Source organism: Oreochromis niloticus, linkage group LG15, assembly GCF_001858045.2.
Source record: "Oreochromis niloticus isolate F11D_XX linkage group LG15, O_niloticus_UMD_NMBU, whole genome shotgun sequence".
Classification (NCBI taxonomy): Eukaryota; Metazoa; Chordata; class Actinopteri; order Cichliformes; family Cichlidae; genus Oreochromis; species Oreochromis niloticus.
The window spans coordinates 35,549,384-35,572,557 of record NC_031980.2 but is presented as its reverse complement, the minus strand read 5'-3'; the positions used below and the strand labels follow the sequence as shown (position 1 = coordinate 35,572,557).

The 23,174-nt window shown below is 42.1% G+C and overlaps 1 protein-coding gene across 1 annotated transcript in view; it reads left to right on the top strand.

Annotated features, from left to right (window-relative positions):
• The window catches only part of psmd1 (proteasome 26S subunit, non-ATPase 1), a 38,372-nt gene extending 18,999 nt beyond the window's left edge, over nucleotides 1–19,373 (top strand). Inside the window, exons 17-25 of the mRNA XM_005459888.3 lie at nucleotides 1,890–2,004; nucleotides 4,914–5,030; nucleotides 5,898–6,000; nucleotides 9,585–9,754; nucleotides 10,972–11,064; nucleotides 11,481–11,567; nucleotides 15,661–15,816; nucleotides 17,453–17,618; nucleotides 19,174–19,373. Coding sequence (XP_005459945.1) covers nucleotides 1,890–2,004; nucleotides 4,914–5,030; nucleotides 5,898–6,000; nucleotides 9,585–9,754; nucleotides 10,972–11,064; nucleotides 11,481–11,567; nucleotides 15,661–15,816; nucleotides 17,453–17,599 — 988 coding nt within the window. The 3' untranslated portion in view covers nucleotides 17,600–17,618; nucleotides 19,174–19,373. The remainder of the gene's footprint in view (nucleotides 1–1,889; nucleotides 2,005–4,913; nucleotides 5,031–5,897; nucleotides 6,001–9,584; nucleotides 9,755–10,971; nucleotides 11,065–11,480; nucleotides 11,568–15,660; nucleotides 15,817–17,452; nucleotides 17,619–19,173) is intronic.
• Nucleotides 19,374–23,174: the final 3,801 nt, after the last annotated feature.

Sequence of the window (23,174 nt, the reverse complement as noted above, 5' to 3'; positions counted from 1 at the left end):
GTCCATCACGCATTACCAGGATATTGAACTTTAAGTCGAATTCCAGACGTCACAGCTTCACAGGCTTTTCATGTGAAACAAATGCTGAATATTGATTTCTTCTCTCCATCTCACTTCTTCTATTTTGATGGTGGCTGAAGGTAATCTTTTACTGAAAAAAGCTGAAAAGGCTTCAGATTGAGTTATTCTGATAACCAATCGCCAAAGTTTTCTCAAGGTGTGCCTCAAGCTATTGTGCAGTCAGTTTCAAAAAAGCATCATAAATATTTTTATTTAACCTAATGTTTAGTCTGTGTGAGCACTTTACAGTTTGGCTCTCACCCAAATGTAGATTGAAGGGCACCGTCCGTCAGTCTACCAGAATAGAAAAGAAAACCTCTGGAGGTGACACTGAAATCTGATCCAAATCTCGCAGTGATTGCCACTTGTGATCTCGCTAAATCCTAATATAATGGTCGAGCTGAGCTTTTAATTCCAGACAGACCAGTGCAGATTACTCACTGCGGACATGCCTCCATATTGATGGACAGTTTAAGAGTTTGTGGCTTTTTTTGTGTGTGTGTGTGTGTGTGTTAATCTTATTATGACATAGTTTTCTGAAGGGGCAACTTATTAATTCCAAGATGCAGTTTTTCCACTCTATAGTGTTTTTGTACTTCTGTTGTATAGGTTATATATTCTCTGCATTACCGCAACTGTTTTTAATGATGAGTAAAAAGACGGATTCAAACATTTCTTTCTATACTTTATAGTTGTAAGGCTCATAACTATGTGATTATAGCTTCAGTTATTGGACCCAGTGTAGTTCATCCAGTCAGTAGTAAAGTAAGTCATCTTTGTGAAGCTTTAAAGCTTCCAAGACTGTTTTTACTGAACTTATGCCATAATTTTCATATAATTTGTGAACACATTTGTAGAATAATTCAGCATATACACAAACACAGTTTAAAGCCTTTTTTTTTTTTTTTTTTAACCAACTAGAATCCAATAAGCACCGCTGTTTTATTCTTCTGCTCTTCTATTTCTTCTGTGGATCATTGAGCTTTTAGTTTTATGTGAGAAACAGGGACAGCCTCTTTATTTCCACTGTAGCGCTGCTGGGTCAGTTAGTTACACGCGGCCGTTTTCTGTGATCCTTGTGTCGCTGATTGGCATCTGTTTGCAGTTTAAAGCAGACCAACGCTTCATGCAAAATTCTGCATAATCTCACCAATCAGCCTACCAATTCAAGCCCGGGCAGAGCCGTTGTTATCACAAGTGAATTATCAGATAATGTTCAACGTCATGTTTTTGTTTTTTTTCCTCCTCTTTTGTGCGTGTGCGTGTGCCCATGCATATTTTGCTTCAAAGTGGTTTTTGTTTTTTTGTTTTTTTAACTAAGATCATTTTTACTCAGAAAACACTAACGACTGTCACCTACTGAGCTAAATTTTGATATGATCTTGCAGGTTGTGCCTGTATGACTAAAGCGGTGCTGGTAAAATGTGTTTATTTAGCACATTCCTTCACATTTGTCAGAATTTGTAATGTTTTTACCATGTGGTAATATTGTACAATTTACCCAAACCATTTTAAGCGGCTAGGGTTAGCATTATGTCAATTAAATGTCCTCACTAAGATATGAAAAGAGTGTGTGTCTTTGTGTGTGTGTGTGTGTGTGTGTGTGTGCGTGTGTGTGTGTACATCATTTTTTTTAATCCAAGTGAGAACCAAATGTAAAGATTTGGGGAAGTTTGTGAGAGTTTCTGAAATTTTTCTTTGATAAATCACAGCATCCAGAAAGCTGCGATTAGTCCAACAGCAATCTGAACTGATTAATGACATTTGTCATGCTTACTGTATGTGATTAACTTCAAGTGCCTCTTCTTTCTACCCCTTTGTCTCTCCAGGACCCCTGAGCAGTGTCCCAGTGTGGTTTCTCTCTTGTCAGAAAGTTACAACCCTCATGTACGCTGTGGGGCTGCCATGGCTCTGGGCATCTGCTGTGCAGGGACAGGCAACAAGGTCAGTGTCTTTTCCTTCTTCTGCTCCAAAAATCTTTTCTGTCTTGTTTCTGAGCAGCTGCTAACAACATGTACTGCAATACTTCAAAATAAAGAACTGACAGGAAACATTAGATTTTGCTAGCCGGACTTAGACTAGAATATAGATTAAAATGTTATCAACAGCATGTTTTTTTTTTTTTAAAAAGAGGAAAATATCTTACAAAGGTGTCGCTGGTTTTCTCTTTACTAGAGGTTAATAGAGGGCTTCAACCTTTTAAAAATTGTCCCATCTTCCAGCTGTGTCTTTGCAGTTATAAAAGTGGTGAACTATATTGATTTAAGCATAGAACTAGACCTGAACTTTTTTTCTCTTTTAAATATGTCTTTACATAGCAGTTACTCCTGCTGGAGTCAGTAATCATAGCTAAAATTAATATTTTTTTAAAACTATGTGTCAAAGAAAAGCTTACATAGCATTTCCTTTACCACAAACACAGCATTACACCTGCTGACTTCATTTATCCCACGCGGCTTCTTTCTCCTCTTGGCGTAATGTGCATCAGCGATGCAAAGATTATCTATGCTGAATGAACAGTTTCTCTTTAAATTGATAGCTTCCCTGTGAGGCTGGGAAGTACAGACTGACGTCTGTAACCTCTGCAGGAGCATCTACAAGAGGTTGTCTGCTTTCTTATGTCACACAGAATGATGGCATAAGAAGAAATGCTAAAATTTATGGCACTGTCAAAAAACGAATTACATTTGAACTTCATCTGTTTCAAGAGTGCAGTAATGTCCTGCCACAATTTCCTTGCATTGCTTTGTAGATACTCCTATTCAGCACAGAGGGGAAAGGGTTAATTGCAGATGAGTTAGCATGCATTTTGTTTGGCTTCTCCAAAAAGAGGGAGGGAAGAGGACAGAAGACAGGAGTGCTGCCGCTCCCTGAGATGTTGGCTGCTCAGTCTTGGGTGACGCAGCCACAGCAGAATCATAGCATCCTCTTTGCACCCTCTTCCTCACTGAGACTCGAGCGTTAAGGAGAATATTTTGGACCAAGTCAGCCCAGAGGGGTGCTGCAGACGTGATCGGCTCCGAAGCTCCACTGCTCGGTTTTTCCCTCGAATAAGAACTCGAGTACGTTAGAGGAGTGATGATGTGACCAAAGAACTGGGTCACCTATTTAGAGGAAGCACATTTCTTTGCTGTCATTTACAGCTTGGGGTTTGATCATATTTACTGGGCTGCTGCTCCTGATCTGTTTATATACTTGAAGGAGGAGATGTGAACTGGAAAGTTGAGGAATGTTTTAACCGAGGCTGTTTGTGATTTTCTTTAAAAAAAAAAAAAAAAAGTTCATTTTGTTTGGTGGACCTGTTGTAAACACCGTTCACCAAAAAAAAAAAAAAAATGTGTGGAAATGTAATCTTAACACCAAGCAGACTAACGAGACGTGTCATGTGATACTTTTTTATAAGTGTGTAATAAACTGGAAATTACGTGGTGTTAGACCGTGTTCTGCGCTGCTCTGTTTATTTGCACAAGCCTGCAGACAGTTATTAGCAGAGCTCAAATGAATCTAATTTAAAGACTGATCCACACTGAAGCTCAAACCTGAAGAAAACCCTGGATATGGATTAACGTGATCTTAAGTAACCAGTCCGCTGCACTTGATTGGATCTGACAGTAAATACTTTTAATTACCCCGCCTCCACCCCACCACTATGTCCTTCCAACAACATATCACGGGCAGGATGTGGTGGACTAGTGTTGGCTTTCCACTCTTAACATATCATCCTGGTGCACGAGTGTCTCACCCAGCTGAGCTGAAGACATTCACGAAACATGGTTTATTTTACCTCCACTGTCATCATCCTAGTTTGTTTCTCTTTCCTCGGTGGAGCTGAAGCCTCCTTCTGAGCCTGCTGGTGTAGGTTACAGTCATTTCTGTTCAGGAGAAATAAAAGTAACAATGATAGACTGTCTGAAAAACACAGGGGAGAGCAGAAAGAAGGAGGCAGCGAGGTGGTCCTGCCTCACTCATTCATTCACAGTAATCATGGGAGGAGACTGATTGTTGGACAGTTGTCAAGGACAACCAGATATGGATGACACTAATGTCATTAATTTGCAAGGTCTGGTTGCCTCTGTTGATAATTGCCTTTCCCGTATTTGACCAAACAGAAATATCCCTGTTGCACTGATCTTTCCTGTTAGGAATTTTTCCCTTTTTCATAATAAAATACATTTAAAGTTTTTTTTAAAAAAAGTTGCATGCTTTTTTTTTCTTTCTTTTTTTTTTGAAAGAAATCAGAGAGGTAATTTTATTGTTGTTGTTTTTTTTCTGGAAAAGAAAGAAATACTGCATAAATGATGTCACAGGAGTTCTCTAAATTGTTTTAGGAAACATCGCTCATTTTTTCCTTGTAAATATTTGATGTCATCTCCTAGCTTGTTAACAAAATCACTGTATTTACTCCTCTTTGTGTTTGTAAGAGTTGTGAAAAATGATATACTTAAAGTTTACGACATGAAAATATGCTGATTGTTTGGGCTTTAACAGATAAATGAGGCATTTTCAGCCTGATGACCAGTCCTAAAACTTACTGTAAGATTCTACAGATCATTCTGTGCAAGAGACTGAATTATAAAAGACCTTCAAGATTATGAAGGCTCGGTCCATTGATTTTTTTTTAAAAATTGCCTTATTATTTTATAGAAGCAAAACTGTCACATCTGTCTTAACAGTCTAATCTTCAGTACCAATCTTCGAGAAATGCTTAAAGCTCCTCTAAAATCATTTTATTATTTAAATCATGATTTTGAGTTAAATATGAAGGAATAATTCTCAGGCCTGCAGTTTGAAAAAAGTGAAAATGTTCTATATTTAAACCAATGTTTCCTACTCTTCTGTGTTTCTCGTCACAGGAGGCCATCAATCTCTTGGAGCCCATGACCAACGACCCTGTAAATTATGTGAGACAAGGCGCCCTCATCGCCTCAGCCCTCATCATGATCCAACAGACTGAAGTCACCTGTCCCAAGGTAAGTGAGCAGGTGTAATAGGCAGCACCAGCATTCAGTGAGACTGTCTGCACTCTTCAGTATACCTATAAAACAGAGGAACTTCCTTTTGGATGTAAAATGTGCACGAGTAGAAAAACAAAACTGCCCTGTTATTGCACGTCGGTCTTGGCTGATTCATAATACGATACCAATGAGACAGAGGTTTTGCTGAATAAACCGTGAGAAGGAAGAAAGGTGAGAAGATTTGACTGAAAGCAGAAAGTATTAGAGTTGTGAACGCAGAAGGAAAAAGGTCTGTGCCATGGAAGACTGAAGAGTGACTAGTCCCAGCATAACTGCACGCACTCACCCTTGAATCAGCGCATACTTTGTCATAGACGGTTAAGAAATACCAGATGCATTTTCAAAGAGTCTTCATCTGCACAGCAAAGGTCTATAAGCCTCGAGGCAGTATGCGGGATTTTGCAAGAGGTAGTTGTTTATTTTATTTTATTTTTTTTTTAGCAGCTGAATATCTCCCAACCTCCCACCATTGTAATTTCCAGCTCTGCTGTAGAGTTGTTCACAGGCCAATAGTTTGCGGGTGGTAAAATTAGGCCAAATATGTTGAAAACAACCCAGCAGAACATTTACTTAAAGTTTTGTTTTTGCTAATGAGCTATGTTGTTGATACTGGAACTCTGACAGGTACATCATCATCACCGCAGGTGTCACCAAGCTGATGTCCTGTAAATATTCTGCAGATACCGAGTGAATCTGATGAATGCGTTAAAGGCTGCGACGACTGCGTTTCAAATCTTTGCTTTTTCCTTTATATGTGGAGCACCTCCTGCTTTATTGCAGTGTATTTTTAAATTAATTTTCCTAATTTCATCTTAACTCTAGGTGAACCAGTTCAGGCAGCTTTACGCAAAGGTGATCAACGACAAGCACGATGACGTCATGGCCAAGTTCGGCGCCATCCTGGCCCAGGGAATCCTCGATGCAGGTCGGTCTCCAAACAGAGTTGCCGTGGGTTTATCCATGTCAGTCACTGAGCGAGAGAATGAATGGATATGCGGTCCTGCCTGCCTTACATGCCTTCACCACTTAGTGGAGTACAAAAAGATGTGTAATTCTTAATTACACGGTAAAACAAGTGAACGGCTCTAAATGTTAGGTGGGTTTGTGGTTTTGTGTGCGCCTTAATTTGAGTTCCTTTGCACTCGAGCAAACACAGTAACCCCCTCCTTTGGCTGACCACCCGTGCACTGCGTTTCTGGAACAGATCATGCTAAAGGTGCATTAGCGCCTGGCAGCCCGTACCTCAGCTCCGCTCTGCTCGCAGCCATATGGCCCGTCGGTCTCCCCATGGTAATTATTGTTTGTCTGATAGTCTCTGTGTTTGTGTGTCTGCGCGGCTGTTTGTGGACACGAGCAAGCAGCGTGTGTGTGTGTGTGTGTGTGTGTGTAGTCCTAGAGAGCTGCATATCATCACATGGAGAGCTATACATACACTCATATGTGTGCAAAAAGAAAACCCCAGTGTAGGGTTTGCATGTAAATACAAGCATGTGTGTTTTAATAGCAGGAAACACTGAATACACTCTCAGGTGTTGCATTCTTCACAAAGTGAACCCGAGCACCTTCACATGATACTTTTTTCTTTTCTTCATTAAGCACAGCATTGGCTCGCTGTTAACGCGGCCCCTCTTGCTCTCTGATTAACGGTCATTTTGTTCTGGGTAGATTATCCATGTTGATGACCAACAGGATTTCCATCATGCTTCAAATCAGGCGCAATAAATTCAGGCCAGGATGTCCCTGCGTGAGACCAAAATCCCTGATTCTTCCCACTCTCAGCTCTCTTTCCTGCACACTTGGTGCTTAGCCCTGTTTTCAGTGCAGTTCAAACACATTCAGGCAGAATATACACTACTCCCGTTTGAATGTCAGACATGCTCAGGCTCATGCGGTACAAATGTTTAAGTATTCTCGTCCTTCCAGGGCCAGGAGTGTTTGAGGTGCAGGGGTAATTGTATTTAATTTGACTGGCGGAAGCGATTAGAGCTCACTTTCATGATAACTTGTGCTCATTACCCTGAAAAACGTCAGTCTCCTGCTTCTCCTCTCTCACTTTGCGTCCACGTCTTTTCCTCACGCCTGCATTTTCAGGCTTTCTCCCAGTATTTGATGCAGTCTGTTAATCAAGTGTAATTAGCTTTTGCATTCTTGTAAAAGAAGAAAAATCAAATCATGCCACGTCTTGTTTTTATTCGATTGAGCTGTTTCTTCACACCCAAACACGCAGGCTAGCTGTTGATGTAGTCACGTTACACCTTTTTGAGGGATCGCAGTGGATCCACGCACCTCCCTCACCAATTCCTTGGAATGAAAATTGGCCCACCAAGCTGAGAGTTGGCAAAAACAGCGGGTGGGGGAGAACCTGTTACTGAAGTGCACTCAAGCTCTTCTAAGTATTTAAGAGACTCTCAAGCACACGCTCGTGTTGCGTTGAGCTAGCCTCGTTACTCATTCTGGCCAACGTTGAGCCCGTGGGACTGGAATGTCTCGTACACCGGCTCAGATTTGAAGATAAGGCCCCGTAATTAAATCATCCGAGTGACCTCAGGTTAGAGTCGCTGCAGGAGAAGAGGGCAGCAGATGATTTAAGTGCTATTGTTTAGGCTGATATCACTATTAGTTGGAAGGGCTACTCCCTAGTAACCTTGTCTTCAAAAAAAAAAAGAGGTGGTTTTCTTTTTATCTCTATAGAAATGATGAATTCATCCTGGTTGCTCTTCCTCTTCCTTCTCTTTCTGTCTTCTGCCATCCCTCCCTTCTGCTTATCCAAGAATTACGTGGGTGGGCTGTTATTCTGTTGCTCTTTCAAGTTACACCCTTGACCCCTGTTAATCACCCTTCTAGCCATCTTCATAGATAAAAATAAAATACGATATAAATAGATGTCTTTTTGTTGAAGTCAGCAGAACATCTTCTTGATATTTTTGAACCTTCAAGCTGAGATACATTGCCTAGACAAATACAAAATTAATATTTCCTTTCAGTGTTGCTTTATTTTTTGTTGCCAAGTTCTTGTATTATTGATACGAGGGTAGGACCTCTGAAATCTCCTCCAGAACAATGCAAAAGATTCTCAGTGGGGTTAAGGTGTGGGCTCTGTGGTGACCGGTCCATGTTTGGAAATTATTTCTCATGCTCTTTCGCATTTTGAGTGTGATGAAACCTGGCGTGAGGAAAAACCTGGTCATTCACCACATTCGGGCAGTCAGCTAACCTTGTTTTTCGGCACACAGTGATGCTGTTTAGTCTTTGCATTTTACGTGACCCTGCTAGAACAAATCACATCTTTTCCACCTCCTTGGGAGATGTCTTCCAACATGGCTGTTTAATAAATGAGAAGCTACTTGCTGCATGAGATAATAATCATTGTAGTAATTACTCAGGGGAAGGCTCTTAACTTTTTGCTTCTTTAAATTTTATCCTTTAAGATATTTGGTGAACATCAAACTGAAAAGGAGCTGTGTATAAACTGTAACTGCTCAGATGTAGATGGAAAAGGCATTCGGGATCTTTTCAGGATGGCAGACACACCTCTTTGGATGTAGATCACTTATTAATGCCCTGTCCAGTTCAAATCTGATGATAATGAATGAGGCCTGTCATGCAGGATGCTTTAGACAATGCATTCCTGGATGTAATTATCTTGCCATGCACATCCTCGTATTTTATATTCTGCCCTGAGATCAACAGATCACACAGAATGAAGCCAGAAGGACAAACCTCCTTTGGGTGGTGAACATCCTGGTCTGTACCCCTGTTAACCTCTTACTCCCTCATCATCTGATTACTCTGCCAAGTCTCAAATAATGTGTTTCACTATCAACTGTAACTGTGTCACATGAAAGAAAAAAGCTGTTTTAGCCATCAGCATTCTGGTTATTGTTCAGTTTCCTTTTCTTTTCCTTTTTCCCCTCAAGTTAGCCTGTGACCTGGGTTTCAGTCTGTTTATGTTAGGTGTTGATGGCCAGCGGAGCTCAGCATTTCATTTGTATCATTGCGGCTTGCTTGAGGTTTGCTGCTTTTCAGCGCTCTCCTTGTTTTCAGTTTTTCAGATATTATGCAAGAGCCTGTAATTTAGACAAGAGTTCCCTCTCATCAGTGGTTAGCACATAAAGCAGAAGTAGTTTCAATAATAAATGAGTGTGTCCTTTATGTTGTGGACACCGACAAACGGGGTCTTTTTGGAATTGTACAACCGATAATTTTGGAATTAGCACTAGGCTATGATGGTAGCAAATTATATCCAGTGCTGCATACCATGTTATCTTTGGCCCATAAGAAACATTAGAGATGATTGTAAACACGTGGGTCCGTCTGAAGATCAAAAAAGAACCAGCAGCTTAAAAACGTATTAACTCTAACATAGAGAAACATCGGAGTCCAAACCAGCTAAATCAGTGTTAACATAATCAGGGGTTCATCTTTAGGGGGTCAAAGGTGACAGAAAATTTGAGAACCTGCCATCATGGTCTGAAATGCTCTCTAACCTTTGTGCTTTCTGTCGTCCAGGTGGACGTAACGTGTCCATCTTCCTGCAGTCCAGGACGGGTCACACTCACATGCCGTCAGTGGTCGGCCTGCTGGTCTTCACTCAGTTCTGGTTCTGGTTCCCTCTTTCCCACTTCCTGTCCTTGGCCTTCACACCAACCGCTATAATCGGCCTCAACAAAGACCTCAAGGTACCGAAGCATTTCATTATTTACAAACATCAACCACAACATGTTTAGAGTGGGTTATTGTGTCTGGTAGATTAGTCCCACCTATGTGTTTATTACGTGTTTATAGGTGAGCTTTGTTTTGTATGTAGGAAACAGCAACATGAGGTCTAAAATATGGCTGCTGAGCTTGTATTTATTGCTGCATGTCGTGCAGGAAATATTTAGCCTCTCGTCTTGGGAACAACTGTAACCAGCAGCCGACTCTTAACAAGGCTCTCCTGACTTTTTGCCTGTTCTGGCCGCCTGCCACTCGCACTCTGGTGCCAAGGGATCAGCGTGAGATATTGTGGTGTTAAACTGGCATTAGATGAGCTTAAGCTCTTCTGTCCTACCCGAATCAGCAGCACCTGACACCTGGGACACTGACACCCTTTTGAGGTTTTGTGAATTCCCAACGTTACAAAGCACTAGAGAATATACTTGGTGTAAATCCCTGAATAACCAGGGCTGGGGACAGCGGGGTTTAACAGACTCGCCGCACCCCGGAGAGGTTTGTCAGGTCGAGTTCTACTGCACAGCACAAGCCTTCACAGACATTGAGCCTTACCATCGGTGAAAAGAACATCCTTGTCACTTGCCCTGTGTTTTTTAAAGGCTGCAGGGGTGCTCTGTTGGACCATCGAGACAGTTTAAATCATTTAGTTTCAGTGAGCTGTTATAATGTGAAGGCTTACACTGAACAGAAGGCACCTGGTGCTGCTGTGGCTGGAGATCTTCTTTAATGTTTGTCTAGGTAAATCTGACAGAGCAGTTCTTCATTTTTACTTAAGGTTCAGTCTGCAGCTATTAGGAGGAAAGCATTCTCACAAGCAACCCCCTCTTGTGTAACTGGTCAAGTATTCAAGTGGGTTCAGACGGAGCTAATGTAAGCCAGGCTTTCTCCAGCTTCAACCTTTCTGCAAGCATTTTTCTTCCGGTAACAGAGGATTCCCTTGCTTAAAGGTGTCTGTTTGGAAGTAACTGAAGGAATAGGAAGTGCCAAGTCAATGAACATCATTCAGGAAGGATTATAAAATACAGCCTGTAATAGATGACGCTAAGTGGCTGTCTCTTAGAGGGTGCTTCGAACAGGTGCTCTGTACTGTAGCGAGAACGTCAGTCAGCTGATTTTAAGTTACACTGTGAACATATGAAACATCTTTACAAAGTTTTTCTTTATTCTCCTCTCTCTTTTTCAGATGCCCAAGGTGCAGTACCGCTCCAACTGTAAGCCCTCCACCTTCGCCTACCCACCAGCTCTGGAGGTTCCCAAAGAGAAGGAGAAGGAGAAGGTGAGCATTGAGGCGCCGCAGCACATCAGCTTGTTTTGCTTTCCCTTTTTCTGAAATTATTAGTTCAGGAAAGCTGATCCCGCTCCATATTGATTTGCAAATAATTTCGAACCCTCCCTGTAAAGACTCATAATTTTCCTGCCCGTCGTGTTTATTATTGTAGAATCTCTGGCCTTTTTTTTTTTTTCTCAGTTGCTTATTTCACAATCCAGTCCAATCCATTACATTCTGCCCTTGGAGAATGTAATGAAAGACATTTATTTTGTGGTTCACTAGTTTTGTACATTTTAAGCCATGTTTGTAGATGGTCTTAATGTCTGTGGTAATGTCTGACGTTGTGAAAATGTCTGTGCTCTCTCCCTCTCTCGCTCTCTCTCTTTCTCTCTTTCTCTCTCTCTCTCTCTCTCTCATGCCAGGTATCCACCGCTGTTCTCTCCATCACAGCCAAAGCCAAGAAGAAGGAGAAGGAAAAGAAAGAGAAGGAGGAGGAGAAGATGGAAGTGGTGAGTGTGGAAAACAACCCAACTTTCCTGATTCATTGCTAATAATGATATTGTGTTTATTTTTCCTGTTCCATATTAATTTTTAAAGATATTATTATTTTTTGTAGTTGTTTTGTTTATTATTAGAGAAAGCAGCTTTACCTCCAGGAACAGAAAAATCCAAAGAAATTGAACCCTAACGACGCTGAGGTTGCTTTTCTTAAATGAAAACAGAAGGATGGTTGTTGGTACTCAGGTCCTTCATTCCTGCGTTTGAAGTTAAAGCATTTATTATATTTTATAACTGTGAAACTCTTCAGCTGTAGAGAGATGTGCTGTACCCGCTGTCCACCTTTTTAGGTATACCTGTTCAGCTGCTTGTAAAAAAGCTAACCAGCCAATCAGATGGCTTGTAGACATGGTTAAGATGAAATGCTGAAGTTCAAACCAACCATCAGAATGAGGAAGAAAATGATTTAAGTGACTTTGAACGTGGCGTGGTTGTTGTGCCAGGCAGGCTGGTCTGAAGCTTATTTACAGAATCTACTTGGATTTTTCTGCTCAACCATCTTTAGGTTTTATAGATGATTCTGGAAAAAGTGAAAATGGGTGAAAATGCCTTGTTTATGTCAGAGGAGAAAGGCCAGAGTGGAGCTGATAGGAAGGCAATAAACTCATTACACCTGAGGCATGCAGAAGAGCATCTCTGAACACACCACACGTTGACCCTTGAAGCAGATGGGCTGCAGCTGCAGAAGACCGCACCAGGTCCCACTCCTGTCAGTTGGGAGCAGCAAACTGAGGCTACTGAGGCTTGTCAAGTTTAAAAATATGGCCGGGACTGAATCTCAATTTCTGCTGCCACATTCAAATGGTAGGGTCAGAATTTGTTGTAAACAACATGAAAGCATAGCCAAGATACTGAACTCCAGGTTGCCCTCCGATATGTTAATCAGAGTGTGACTGTTAGAAAGCATGTAGGTGTAGGAAAAAGTGCTTGTAATTGACGGGGTGATTGAGGCATGGTGTATGAAGCACTGTTCTACTTGAGCACTCAGTTATGCCAACGGTTCAGGTTGGTGCTGGTGGTGTAAGGGTGTGGAGGATATTTTCTTGTCACACTTCAGGCCCCTGAGCATCATTTAAACAACATAGCTGAATGTTGTTGCTAACTGTGTCTATTGTTTTATGACCACAGTTCGTCCATCTCCTGATGGTTCCAGCAGGTAGATCCAGTCATCTCAAAGTGGTTTCTTAGTGAGTTCACTGTACGCAAATGGCCTGCAGCATCTGTGTGGTGCTATGATGTCAGCATGGACAAAAATCTATGAAAAACCAAGCTCTTTGTTGATTTAATCTTTGCCACCAAGAATTAGGCAGCTGTGAAGGAACAAGGGGTCCAGCCTGGTCCCAGCAAGGTGTACCTACTAAAGTGGCCAGTGAGCATATAATGGTAAATGGCCTGTATTTGTATAGCGCTTTACTAGTCCCTAAGGACCCCAAAGCGCTTTACACAACCAGTCATCCACCCATTCACACACTGGTGATGGCAAGCTACATTGTAGCCACAGCCACCCTGGGGCGCACTGACAGAGGCGAGGCTGCCGGACACTGGCGCCACCGGGCCCTCTGACCACCACCAGTAGGCAACGGGTGAAGTGTCTTGCCCAAGGACACAACGACCGAGACTGTCCGAGCCGGGGCTCGAACCGGCAACCTTCCGATTACAAGGCGAACTCCCAACTCTTGAGCCACGATCGCCCCGAAGTGTCTGTCTTTGCTTTTCGCCTTTGGCTTCAGTCGCCACGCAGCAGTCCATCTTTTCTACTAGTGTTTTTCCCACTTAAAGTATTTGTGCTTTTTTTTTTTCTCCTGTAGCTTTTGTTGCCATCAAACAAATGAACTTCCCTGTTAGTCAAATCAAATGACAGCTGTATGGAAAATGAATGGAGGACTGCAGCTTACACCCAGTTGTTTCTTTTCTTAAAGTCTCTTGAGCTTTTCACTCATCCACAGCGTTCAGACACCCCAGTCAGTAAAGAGCCAGTATAACTTTCATTGGGATTTTCTCTGAGTGTAAGCCGTGTGTTTGATCCTCTCTGCCACGCTACATCTCAGCTCTGGTGCTGAGAGATGAGCCTGGAAACGTCCTACACGCTCACATCTCAGGCTTTTGATTTTATTTGGCTTAACTCGAAGATGGCGGTTGAAGGAAAGGTACCCACTAAAACTGGGGTCAGACGGTTCATTTGCTTATTCATAATCCATCAGTACTCGTTGTGCCTCGTTCGTAGTTTTCCAGCATTTGCTGAGCAGCCCGACAATTCATTTGCCATCAGCGGTGCCAGAGCAGGAAGAGCAGGCTGATTCACAGAAATGGAAAGATGGAGGGGGGGAGGGTAGAATTTATTACCCATGACACCTCAATAATGTCCAATTCACAGTAGAAACAAATTATTCCAAGTCAGGGACTAGAGCTGTTCAGACAAAGCAGGAAATGAACATACAGGGAGTGCAGAATTATTAGGCAAATGAATATTTTGTCCACATCATCCTCTTCATGCATGTTGTCTTACTCCAAGCTGTATAGGTTCGAAAGCCTACTACCAATTAAGCATATTAGGTGATGTGCATCTCTGTAATGAGAAGGGGTGTGGTCTAATGACATCAACACCCTATATCAGGTGTGCATAATTATTAGGCAACTTCCTTTCCTTTGGCAAAATGGGTCAAAAGAAGGACGACAGGCTCAGAAAAGTCAAAAATAGTGAGATATCTTGCAGAGGGATGCAGCAGTCTTAAAATTGCAAAGCTTCTGAAGCGTGATCATCGAACAATCAAGCGTTTCATTCAAAATAGTCAACAGGGTCGCAAGAAGCGTGTGGAAAAACCAAGGCGCAAAATAACTGCCCATGAACTGAGAAAAGTCAAGCGTGCAGCTGCCAAGATGCCACTTGCCACCAGTTTGGCCATATTTCAGAGCTGCAACATCACTGGAGTGCCCAAAAGCACAAGGTGTGCAATACTCAGAGACATGGCCAAGGTAAGAAAGGCTGAAAGACGACCACCACTGAACAAGACACACAAGCTGAAACGTCAAGACTGGGCCAAGAAATATCTCAAGACTGATTTTTCTAAGGTTTTATGGACTGATGAAATGAGAGTGAGTCTTGATGGGCCAGATGGATGGGCCCGTGGCTGGATCGGTAAAGGGCAGAGAGCTCCAGCCCGACTCAGACGCCAGCAAGGTGGAGGTGGAGTACTGGTTTGGGCTGGTATCATCAAAGATGAGCTTGTGGGGCCTTTTCGGGTTGAGGATGGAGTCAAGCTCAACTCCCAGTCCTACTGCCAGTTTCTGGAAGACACCTTCTTCAAGCAGTGGTACAGGAAGAAGTCTGCATCCTTCAAGAAAAACATGATTTTCATGCAGGACAATGCTCCATCACACGCGTCCAAGTACTCCACAGCGTGGCTGGCAAGAAAGGGTATAAAAGAAGAAAAACTAATGACATGGCCTCCTTGTTCACCTGATCTGAACCCCATTGAGAACCTGTGGTCCATCATCAAATGTGAGATTTACAAGGAGGGAAAACAGTACACCTCTCTGAACAGTGTCTGGGAGGCTGTGGTTGCTGCTGCACGCAATGTTGATGGTGAACAGATCAAAACACTGACAGAATCCATGGATGGCAGGCTTTTGAGTGTCCTTGCAAAGAAAGGTGGCTATATTGGTCGCTGATTTGTTTTTGTTTTGTTTTTGAATGTCAGAAATGTATATTTGTGAATGTGGAGATGTTATATTGGTTTCACTGGTAAAAATAAATAATTGAAATGGGTATATATTTGTTTTTTGTTAAGTTGCCTAATAATTATGCACAGTAATAGTCACCTGCACACACAGATATCCCCCTAAAATAGCTAAAACTAAAAACAAACTAAAAACTACTTCCAAAAACATTCAGCTTTGATATTAATGAGTTTTTTGGGTTCATTGAGAACATGGTTGTTGTTCAATAATAAAATTATTCCTCAAAAATACAACTTGCCTAATAATTCTGCACTCCCTGTACTGTAAGTACTTCTAGTGGCCCTGATGCTCATTCTTCCTTCGCAGGAGGTCCAAGAAGGTGAGAAAGAGAAGAAGGATGAAGAGAAGAAAAAGGAGGTGGAGCCAAATTTCCAGCTCCTGGAGAACCCAGCCAGAGTGATGCCAGCTCAGCTCAAAGTCCTCACGATGCCAGAGACCTGCCGCTACCAGCCCTTCAAACCGGTAACAAACTCAAAATCAACCAGATGTGGACTGAGATCCACATTTTCTGTTTTTCATGAACTTGATTGTTCAGATTTTACATGACGTGCTTCAGAAAACAAACAAAACAAATCTAAGGTCAAAGCCTCTTTGGTCTATCACTCCTGTTAATATCTGAGTCATTTGGTTTTAGGCCCCTTTCAGAAAATATGAACATTTTTATATTTTCTCATAGTTTCTTTTACTGATAAAGTCAGCAAAGTCATTATTTTCACGTACAGATTACACCAAAATTTAATCCAGTATAATAATATGAGGTCTCCACCACAACACAGCACCCAAATAGATTGTTGAATGTACTTATTCTGCTTATTTTTCATTGTTTATAGCATCGGTGCTTCTGTGACGTCTCAGACGTCCCCTGAGTTACAGCATTTACCCGTGATATTTCTAAATGAGTGCTAAGCATCAGAGAGCAGAACTTAACAGTGTAACAGTATCTCTGATTATTTTCCTCTAATATAAATCATTCAAATTAAGATCCAGGCCACGGGTTGATTTTGGCCTCGTTCGATTAAAAAGTGCAGAATCTCCCTCGTCCAGGCCCATAAACCAGAGCTCTGCAGTTCTCCTGTAAACGCTGACAGTTTTCCACAGTAAATGGCAGGACAGCGTGCACTCACCCCAGTCCTGTAAAGAGGAAGTACTGTTTGATTTTTATGTCCAGCGAGCGAAGCTCCGTGTACTACACTGTACATGTGTCCCTGCTTGTCTAAAGTTTTGGTAATGCTGCTTTCCTTTTAAGGGTTTGTTTTAGGTTCCAAAAGCAGGTTTAGGAAGTGAAGGGAGGTTTACAGGACTTATCTTGAAATCTGCTCAGTGTTAAGAGGCCTATTATATGGAAATTAATCCAAGGCTTCCTGTCTTTGGGTCTCTGTTTGGCTTGTGTGTAATCTTTTACTTTTTTGGGCGCATATGTAAACCTTTAATTTGAATTATGCAAATCCTCAAAAGTACTGCTTATTTAGAAATACTTCTAATTTACCTACACTTCTGTTATAGATATACTGTTACACTCAATTTAAATATTTTATTAAATGTGTCTTCTCTCTTTTGGACAGTATCTTGAAGAGAATTTAAAATGCATTTCTGTGTCTGACCCTCTGTTTGAACTGGACGCACATCTTTAATTGTAATATGGACTTGCATACATAACTGTGGGACTCTGTCATGTACTGGGGTCCGAATTTAAAGACAAAAAATATTTAAAAGTGTATTAAGTACATATAATAAACCACATGCACAAAAGTACTGGGTCACATATATATAACCTTGATACAGGAACTGCTCGGTCATGGAAGCCAGTGCCATGAAGCTCCCAGCAGGTTTTGAGCAGCCGGGAATCAAACCACCAACCTTCCAATTAGTAGATGACCCGCTCTACCCCAAATGCTAGATGAGTTTTGGAGCTCTGCATTTATTCAGTGGCTATGCTCCTTGCAATGGTAGCATCCTATTTGAGTTTGAATTCACTGAGCTTGACCCATTCTTCAGTCTTTATTAAGAGCTGTGACCCAATATTTTTGTCCATAAAGTGTATACAAACCTTAAACCAGTTACTCCAGACTTGTGCTAATTTCCCTCCGTATGTCACCAGCTCCATACAGGCGGGATCATCATCATGAAGGACACCAGCGAGGAGGAGGAGGAGCTGGTGGAGCCCGTCTCAGCTCACGGCCCCAAAATTGAAGAGGAAGAGCAGGAGCCTGAGCCGCCCGAGCCTTTCGAGTACATTGACGAGTAGAAACGCTCCCAAACTGACGGTATGCTGATCATTTCTGAGCTTTGCCAGTCATTCTTTAACGCTCGAAAAGTTCCAAAGTTGGCTTTAAATGATTTTAATATACAATACGTGCAAAGTCAATGTCTACGTTAACTGGAAGTAGGGGTTGTGATGTTGGTGGTGCTGCACTGGGTCCCCCCCCCGCTGCCTGCAGTGAGTTTTGGTTCTCCCAGAAGTGTGTGATAGATGTTCCACTGGCTCACCAGTGTGGTCTGTCACTTCAAGTATGTGGAGATTGGTCTTGACCTAATCTGTGTAGCATTTCTTTCTTCCCAATGCGGATGACATATCCCACCTATCAAAGTTAAGGCAAAGTTGCCGGTTGACTCAGTGATGTGGTCCTGACATTGGAGTTCTGGTATGGAGCGATGGCCTGCATCCATGGACACAAGTGTGTGAGGGCGAGACAAACACAGGTGCCTGTTTGGTGACTTCCTTAAAGTCCAGTTTCCTCCTATTAAAAGGGAGTTTTTCCTTCCCTCGGTCACCAAGTGCTTGCTCATAGGGGGGCATCTGATTGTAGGGTTTTTATTTTGCAACATCTTGGGGCAGCTGTTGTTGTGATTTGGGGTTATATAAATAAATTGAAAGCCTACTAGGAGTAAGCCTTGAAGCTCTTTTCTAAACTGAGTGGTTTCTGTCATATTTCAGACCTGCTTAAAGAATAAAATGATTGTTTGCATCAAAGTTTTCAGGAAAACCCTGAAACTATTCTAATGGTGGTCAAACCACATCTTGAATAAAAACTGAGGTGTCGAAACTCGTCTTTAAGGGTACAGTGGAGGTCATTGAATGTCGTCTTTGTGGGCGAAAGAGTTAAAACTGCAAAAAGAGACTGAAATCGTCTCTCTTATTTCTAATTATGTTGAACGTTTGAACATGGACGTGTATGGAGATGCACTCTACACCTTTGGTTCCACCCTCATGTGGCCATTCACTGTGCTTTGTAAGCAGTCAGAGGTCTTAAAGGCCATCTCAAGTGTAGAATTCTCCCTCACGAACGTTTGGTTCCACGTGTTTGTCGTCATTCTGAAATTCGTCATTTGAATAGGCACGATCCGATTGGGTCCGGTCCTACACACATCTGTCTCGCAGATGTTTTATATCATATACTATTGTTGCTGACAGTGTGTTGAGCCCATCACATATTATTTATCATCAATCTCATCAACTCTCCACACTGGATACAGTTGTTCTGAACCCAAATGTAAAGGATACGCTGTTTATTGTGTATTTATCCCTCACGACAAGCACCGGAGCTGTTCAGTGATGTGAACATTCGCATGTTGTAAACACGGGAATCTTTTCAGTCTGCGTGTGATATGATTGCAGTATCAGCTCTCTGCAGCTCCACTGGGAGAGCGTGGGCCAGTGGTGTCATTCCTTACTGCTTTTATGGATTAAATGACTTCAGCTCAATTAATAAAGCCCTGAATTGTCTTTGATTGTCTAACGTTGTTTTATTAATCAGAGGACGGGGGGCGGGGCATTATTGTGACGTTATGGTAATGGCTTTTTTTTCCCTTCCTCCTCAGGCATCAGAAGAACTGAGATCCCAGCATGTTGGTCTAGCGTCTCCCCTCCACATCCACATATCCATCCACCTCTCCGCTCGACTGCTTCTTTGACATGTTCCTTTCCTGTTCTAGCTCCTCATTTGCCACCCGAGGAATGTTTTACATTCTTGTATTGTATAATTTTCAGTCCTTACAATAAAAATAACATATATATCGAATGCTGGAGAGCGTGTGTTTATTTGAGCCTGTATTTCACTCGGGGCTTGCGTCTAGGGACTAGGCTAATCCCATACATTAAAACTGGTTTACATTTTGTGCACTCAGCAGCTGCCACTACAGTCTGTCTGCTGTGCAAATGTTAAACTCGAGCTGAGAGTGAAGAAGTGTGCTTTCAGGCAAAAATTAGCTGCTGCCATATTTTGTATGATAGTGTTTAGCAGGGAAGGCAAAACAATAACGCCCTTAGTCATGCGCTGTATTATAGTGTTGCCCCACTGGTTTATGTCTCCTAATAACACTTTTTGGGGGGTTTATTTGTTTGTTTGTTTTAAATTAAATCAGTGTAACTGCTTGATTGGTTGACAAACCTGAAATTTTGTGTGTCCCTAAACATCCGTAACAATCACACTGATCCACGGATCAGCTGCTAACCTCAGGAATGCGTTCCTTTCCACAGCCCAGAGACTTGGAGACAGTCGGTGATGTTTTCAGGTTTATGAAAAGAGACAGACAAGATACACCATCAATCAATCAAGTACAGAGTCATTTAATTATATTCCTTCAGGAAATCTGATTCAGAAGGCTGAAATAGAATTGTAGAATAGACATCTGTTAGACATTTTCAGCCTCACGTGTTTATTCTTGGACTCTGCTAAAGTAGCTTTACACGATTCACAGTTCAGAATAATCATTATTTATACTAGGCCTCAGTGCAGCCCCTGAAACAAGCTGTGTTAGCTCCTCTCCCTTTAAGCAAACATTTTTCTAATTGGCTGCCCCTCGCAAACAGAAGGCTTAAGCAGCAGGTGGGTGGAGCTTTGTGTCTGAGGTGACCACATATTTTGTTTTGTTCTTTTTAAACTGTCAGGGTTTAGAGAACCCTTTTCTCTTAAGTCTGTGAAGGTTCTCAGTCATCCAGGTCATGGTAGTCTAAAGAGTTCGGAAAGAAAAGCGTCTGGACTTCTGTAAGTTGCTTGAAGACGTTTCACCTCACATCCAACTCCCTAAGATCCATAAAGAAGGGGTCCCACTCAGACCCATTGTTAGCAGCATAAACTCAGCCACTTAAAACATTTCTAAACAACTTGCTACCATCCTGGCATCTCTGGTAGGAAACGCCCCACATCACATCAAAAACTCCACCAAATACACCGACAAGGTCCAGAAACTTACCGTCGATCCAGATGAAACTATGGTGTCCTTTGACATAGTCTCTCTCTTCACTTGCATACCCACCACAGGGGCAGTGGAGACTGTCAGAAAATGACTACAAGAAGACAGCTCCTTGGAAAACAGAACCAACTTCACCCCTGATCAGATTTGCACACTGTTAGACCTCTGCCTTACCACCACATATTTTAAATACAATGAGGGATTTTACAGACAATAACATGGATGTGCCATGGGCTCCCATTGTCACCTATTGTAGCCAATCTTTAAATGGAGGAAGTGGAAAGAAAGGCTCTTGGCTCTTTTTAAGGGAAAGGACCTAGCCAGTGGTACAGATATGTGGACGACACCTGGGTCAAAATCAAAACCCAATCACAAGTTATTATTGTTTGTCGAGAACCCGGGAAACATCAGACAGCAGCTCTCACTCAGTGATATCATCACAAGTCATCGCATTTCGTTGCTTTTTCTTCTACACTTATTTTTCACCCGTGTTGTTCTTCATATTGTATACATCATTAAAAACCATCAAATAAAAACAAGTTCTGCAGCTGTCTTCCTAGGCAGACTCGAGACTGGAGAAAACACTATTAGGTACAAATGTGCAGCTGATTGTTGATCCAAATATCTAATCAGCCAATCACGTGGCAGTAATGCAGTTTAGGAATGTAGACTTGGTCAAGATGACCTGCTGAAGCTCAAACTGAGCATCACAGTGGGGAAGAAATGTGATTTAAATGATTGTAAACATGGCTGGTCTGAATCATTCAGAAACTGCGGATCTACTGGGATTTTCCCACGCAGCCATCTCTAGTGTTTACAAAGAACCATCTGAAAAAGAGAAAACGTCCAGTGAGCGGCAGTTCTCTGGATGAAAATACCTTGTTGATGCCAGAGGTCAGATGGGAAGGCAAGAGTAACTCAAATAACCACTCGTTTCAACCAAAATATGCAGAAGGACATCTCTGAGTCTACAGCAGCAGAAGACCATGTCACGTGTCACTGTCATGTCAGCTAAGAACAGGAAACTGAGGCTACAGTTCACACTTTCACCAAAATGAGACAACAGAAGATTGGGAACTGATCTGAGGAACTGATTTATACTGCAAAATTCAGGTGACACATTTTGGCCCAGTGGTAGCAACTAAATGCCACAACCCACATGAGAGCTGTGGCTGATAATGCCCATTCCTTTATTGGCACTAATGGCCTCCACAGTCACCAGATCTCAATGCAATCGAGCGCCTTTGGGATGTGCAGCCGACAAAGTTTCCAGCACTTTGTTGAATCTGTGAGGCAGTTCTGAAGATTGCTGACACTGTGTACTTAATAAAGAGGCCACTGAGTTTATATTTCATTTTATGGTGCCTTTTGTTCTCGAGATGTCCAGTTTCGCCAGTGTGATTGTGTTTGGTAAATGAAGCTTTGTGTGGAAAGTGGTTTGGGAATCCTCCGGGAAATGATAGCGCAGGCAGTTGTTTTCTGCATGAAGTCTGTTGGAATTCCACTCTTTTGACTCGGAGTGTGTAAGACTGGTGGATGGGGAAAAAATGTATCCATCAGATATGATTTGCTGCTTGTCCACTCCCATCAGAGCCTATGTACATTCTGGCGAGACATTTAGTCTAATCAGTTCCTCCTCTCACATTCCCAGATACTTTGTCACAGGGGGCTGTTTAACAAGTTTCCATGCGGTTTCCCAATCTTTCCTCGCGCTGAGGTCTAATTTTGACCTTAACCACCAAATCCATCATCGCGTCACTCGGCATGTGAGCTGGATGCAGAGCTCGACCTGCTCCATCACATCCACAGCTTTCTATTAGAGGATTGCGTTCCTGAAGACGCGGTACAAGGAGAGAACGATTAGTCACACTGCACGCCCTTCCCCCACTTTTCCACCCCAAACCTCTTCTCTTTTTTTTTTCCAGCAAAGACGAGATGAGGTCTGCTGCTGCGTTCACTTTCCGTATGTCCTGGTGAAGCACAGGTGGGATGAGATTTATGTCAGTTTGTGCGTGGAACATATGCCCCTCTTCAACGCCACACTTCATTCTTCTCATACCTTTTCTTCGATGCAGGCACTTCCTCCTCATTCCTCGGGTTCTTTTCCTTAAAATCTAACAGCCGATTCAAATCATTTTCTCACCTACACGGGAATACTCTGAAGCTTCCCGTCATCTTTAGCTGTTCCCGATGGAAATATTCTTAAGTTTTCAAAGTGCTGGAAGTCAGTAAAAAGCATGGAAACTGGCACACTGTGAGGGACACAAAGTCCGCGCTCTCATCAGGACATTAGCAGGTCTTCAAATCAGGTATACACAACCTCAGAAGAACTACAAAACATAACATATTACAGTTATCATCATTTATTTAATAAAAACTAAGGCAAAACACAGATATTTATATGACACTTCTTCAAGTGACACTTCACAATCATTCTGTAGTTTCCCAACATTTCCCACAAATTCAGTAATGTTCATAAAAATACTTAAGAGTGGGTGCAGAAGAATAAGGACGTAACAAATGGCCGTTTTAAGGAAAATTAAAAATATTATATCATGCCTTTAGTTTTAGTTAATGAAAGGCAAAAAAAAGGCAAATCATTTTCCACTTCCCACATTATGATTAGG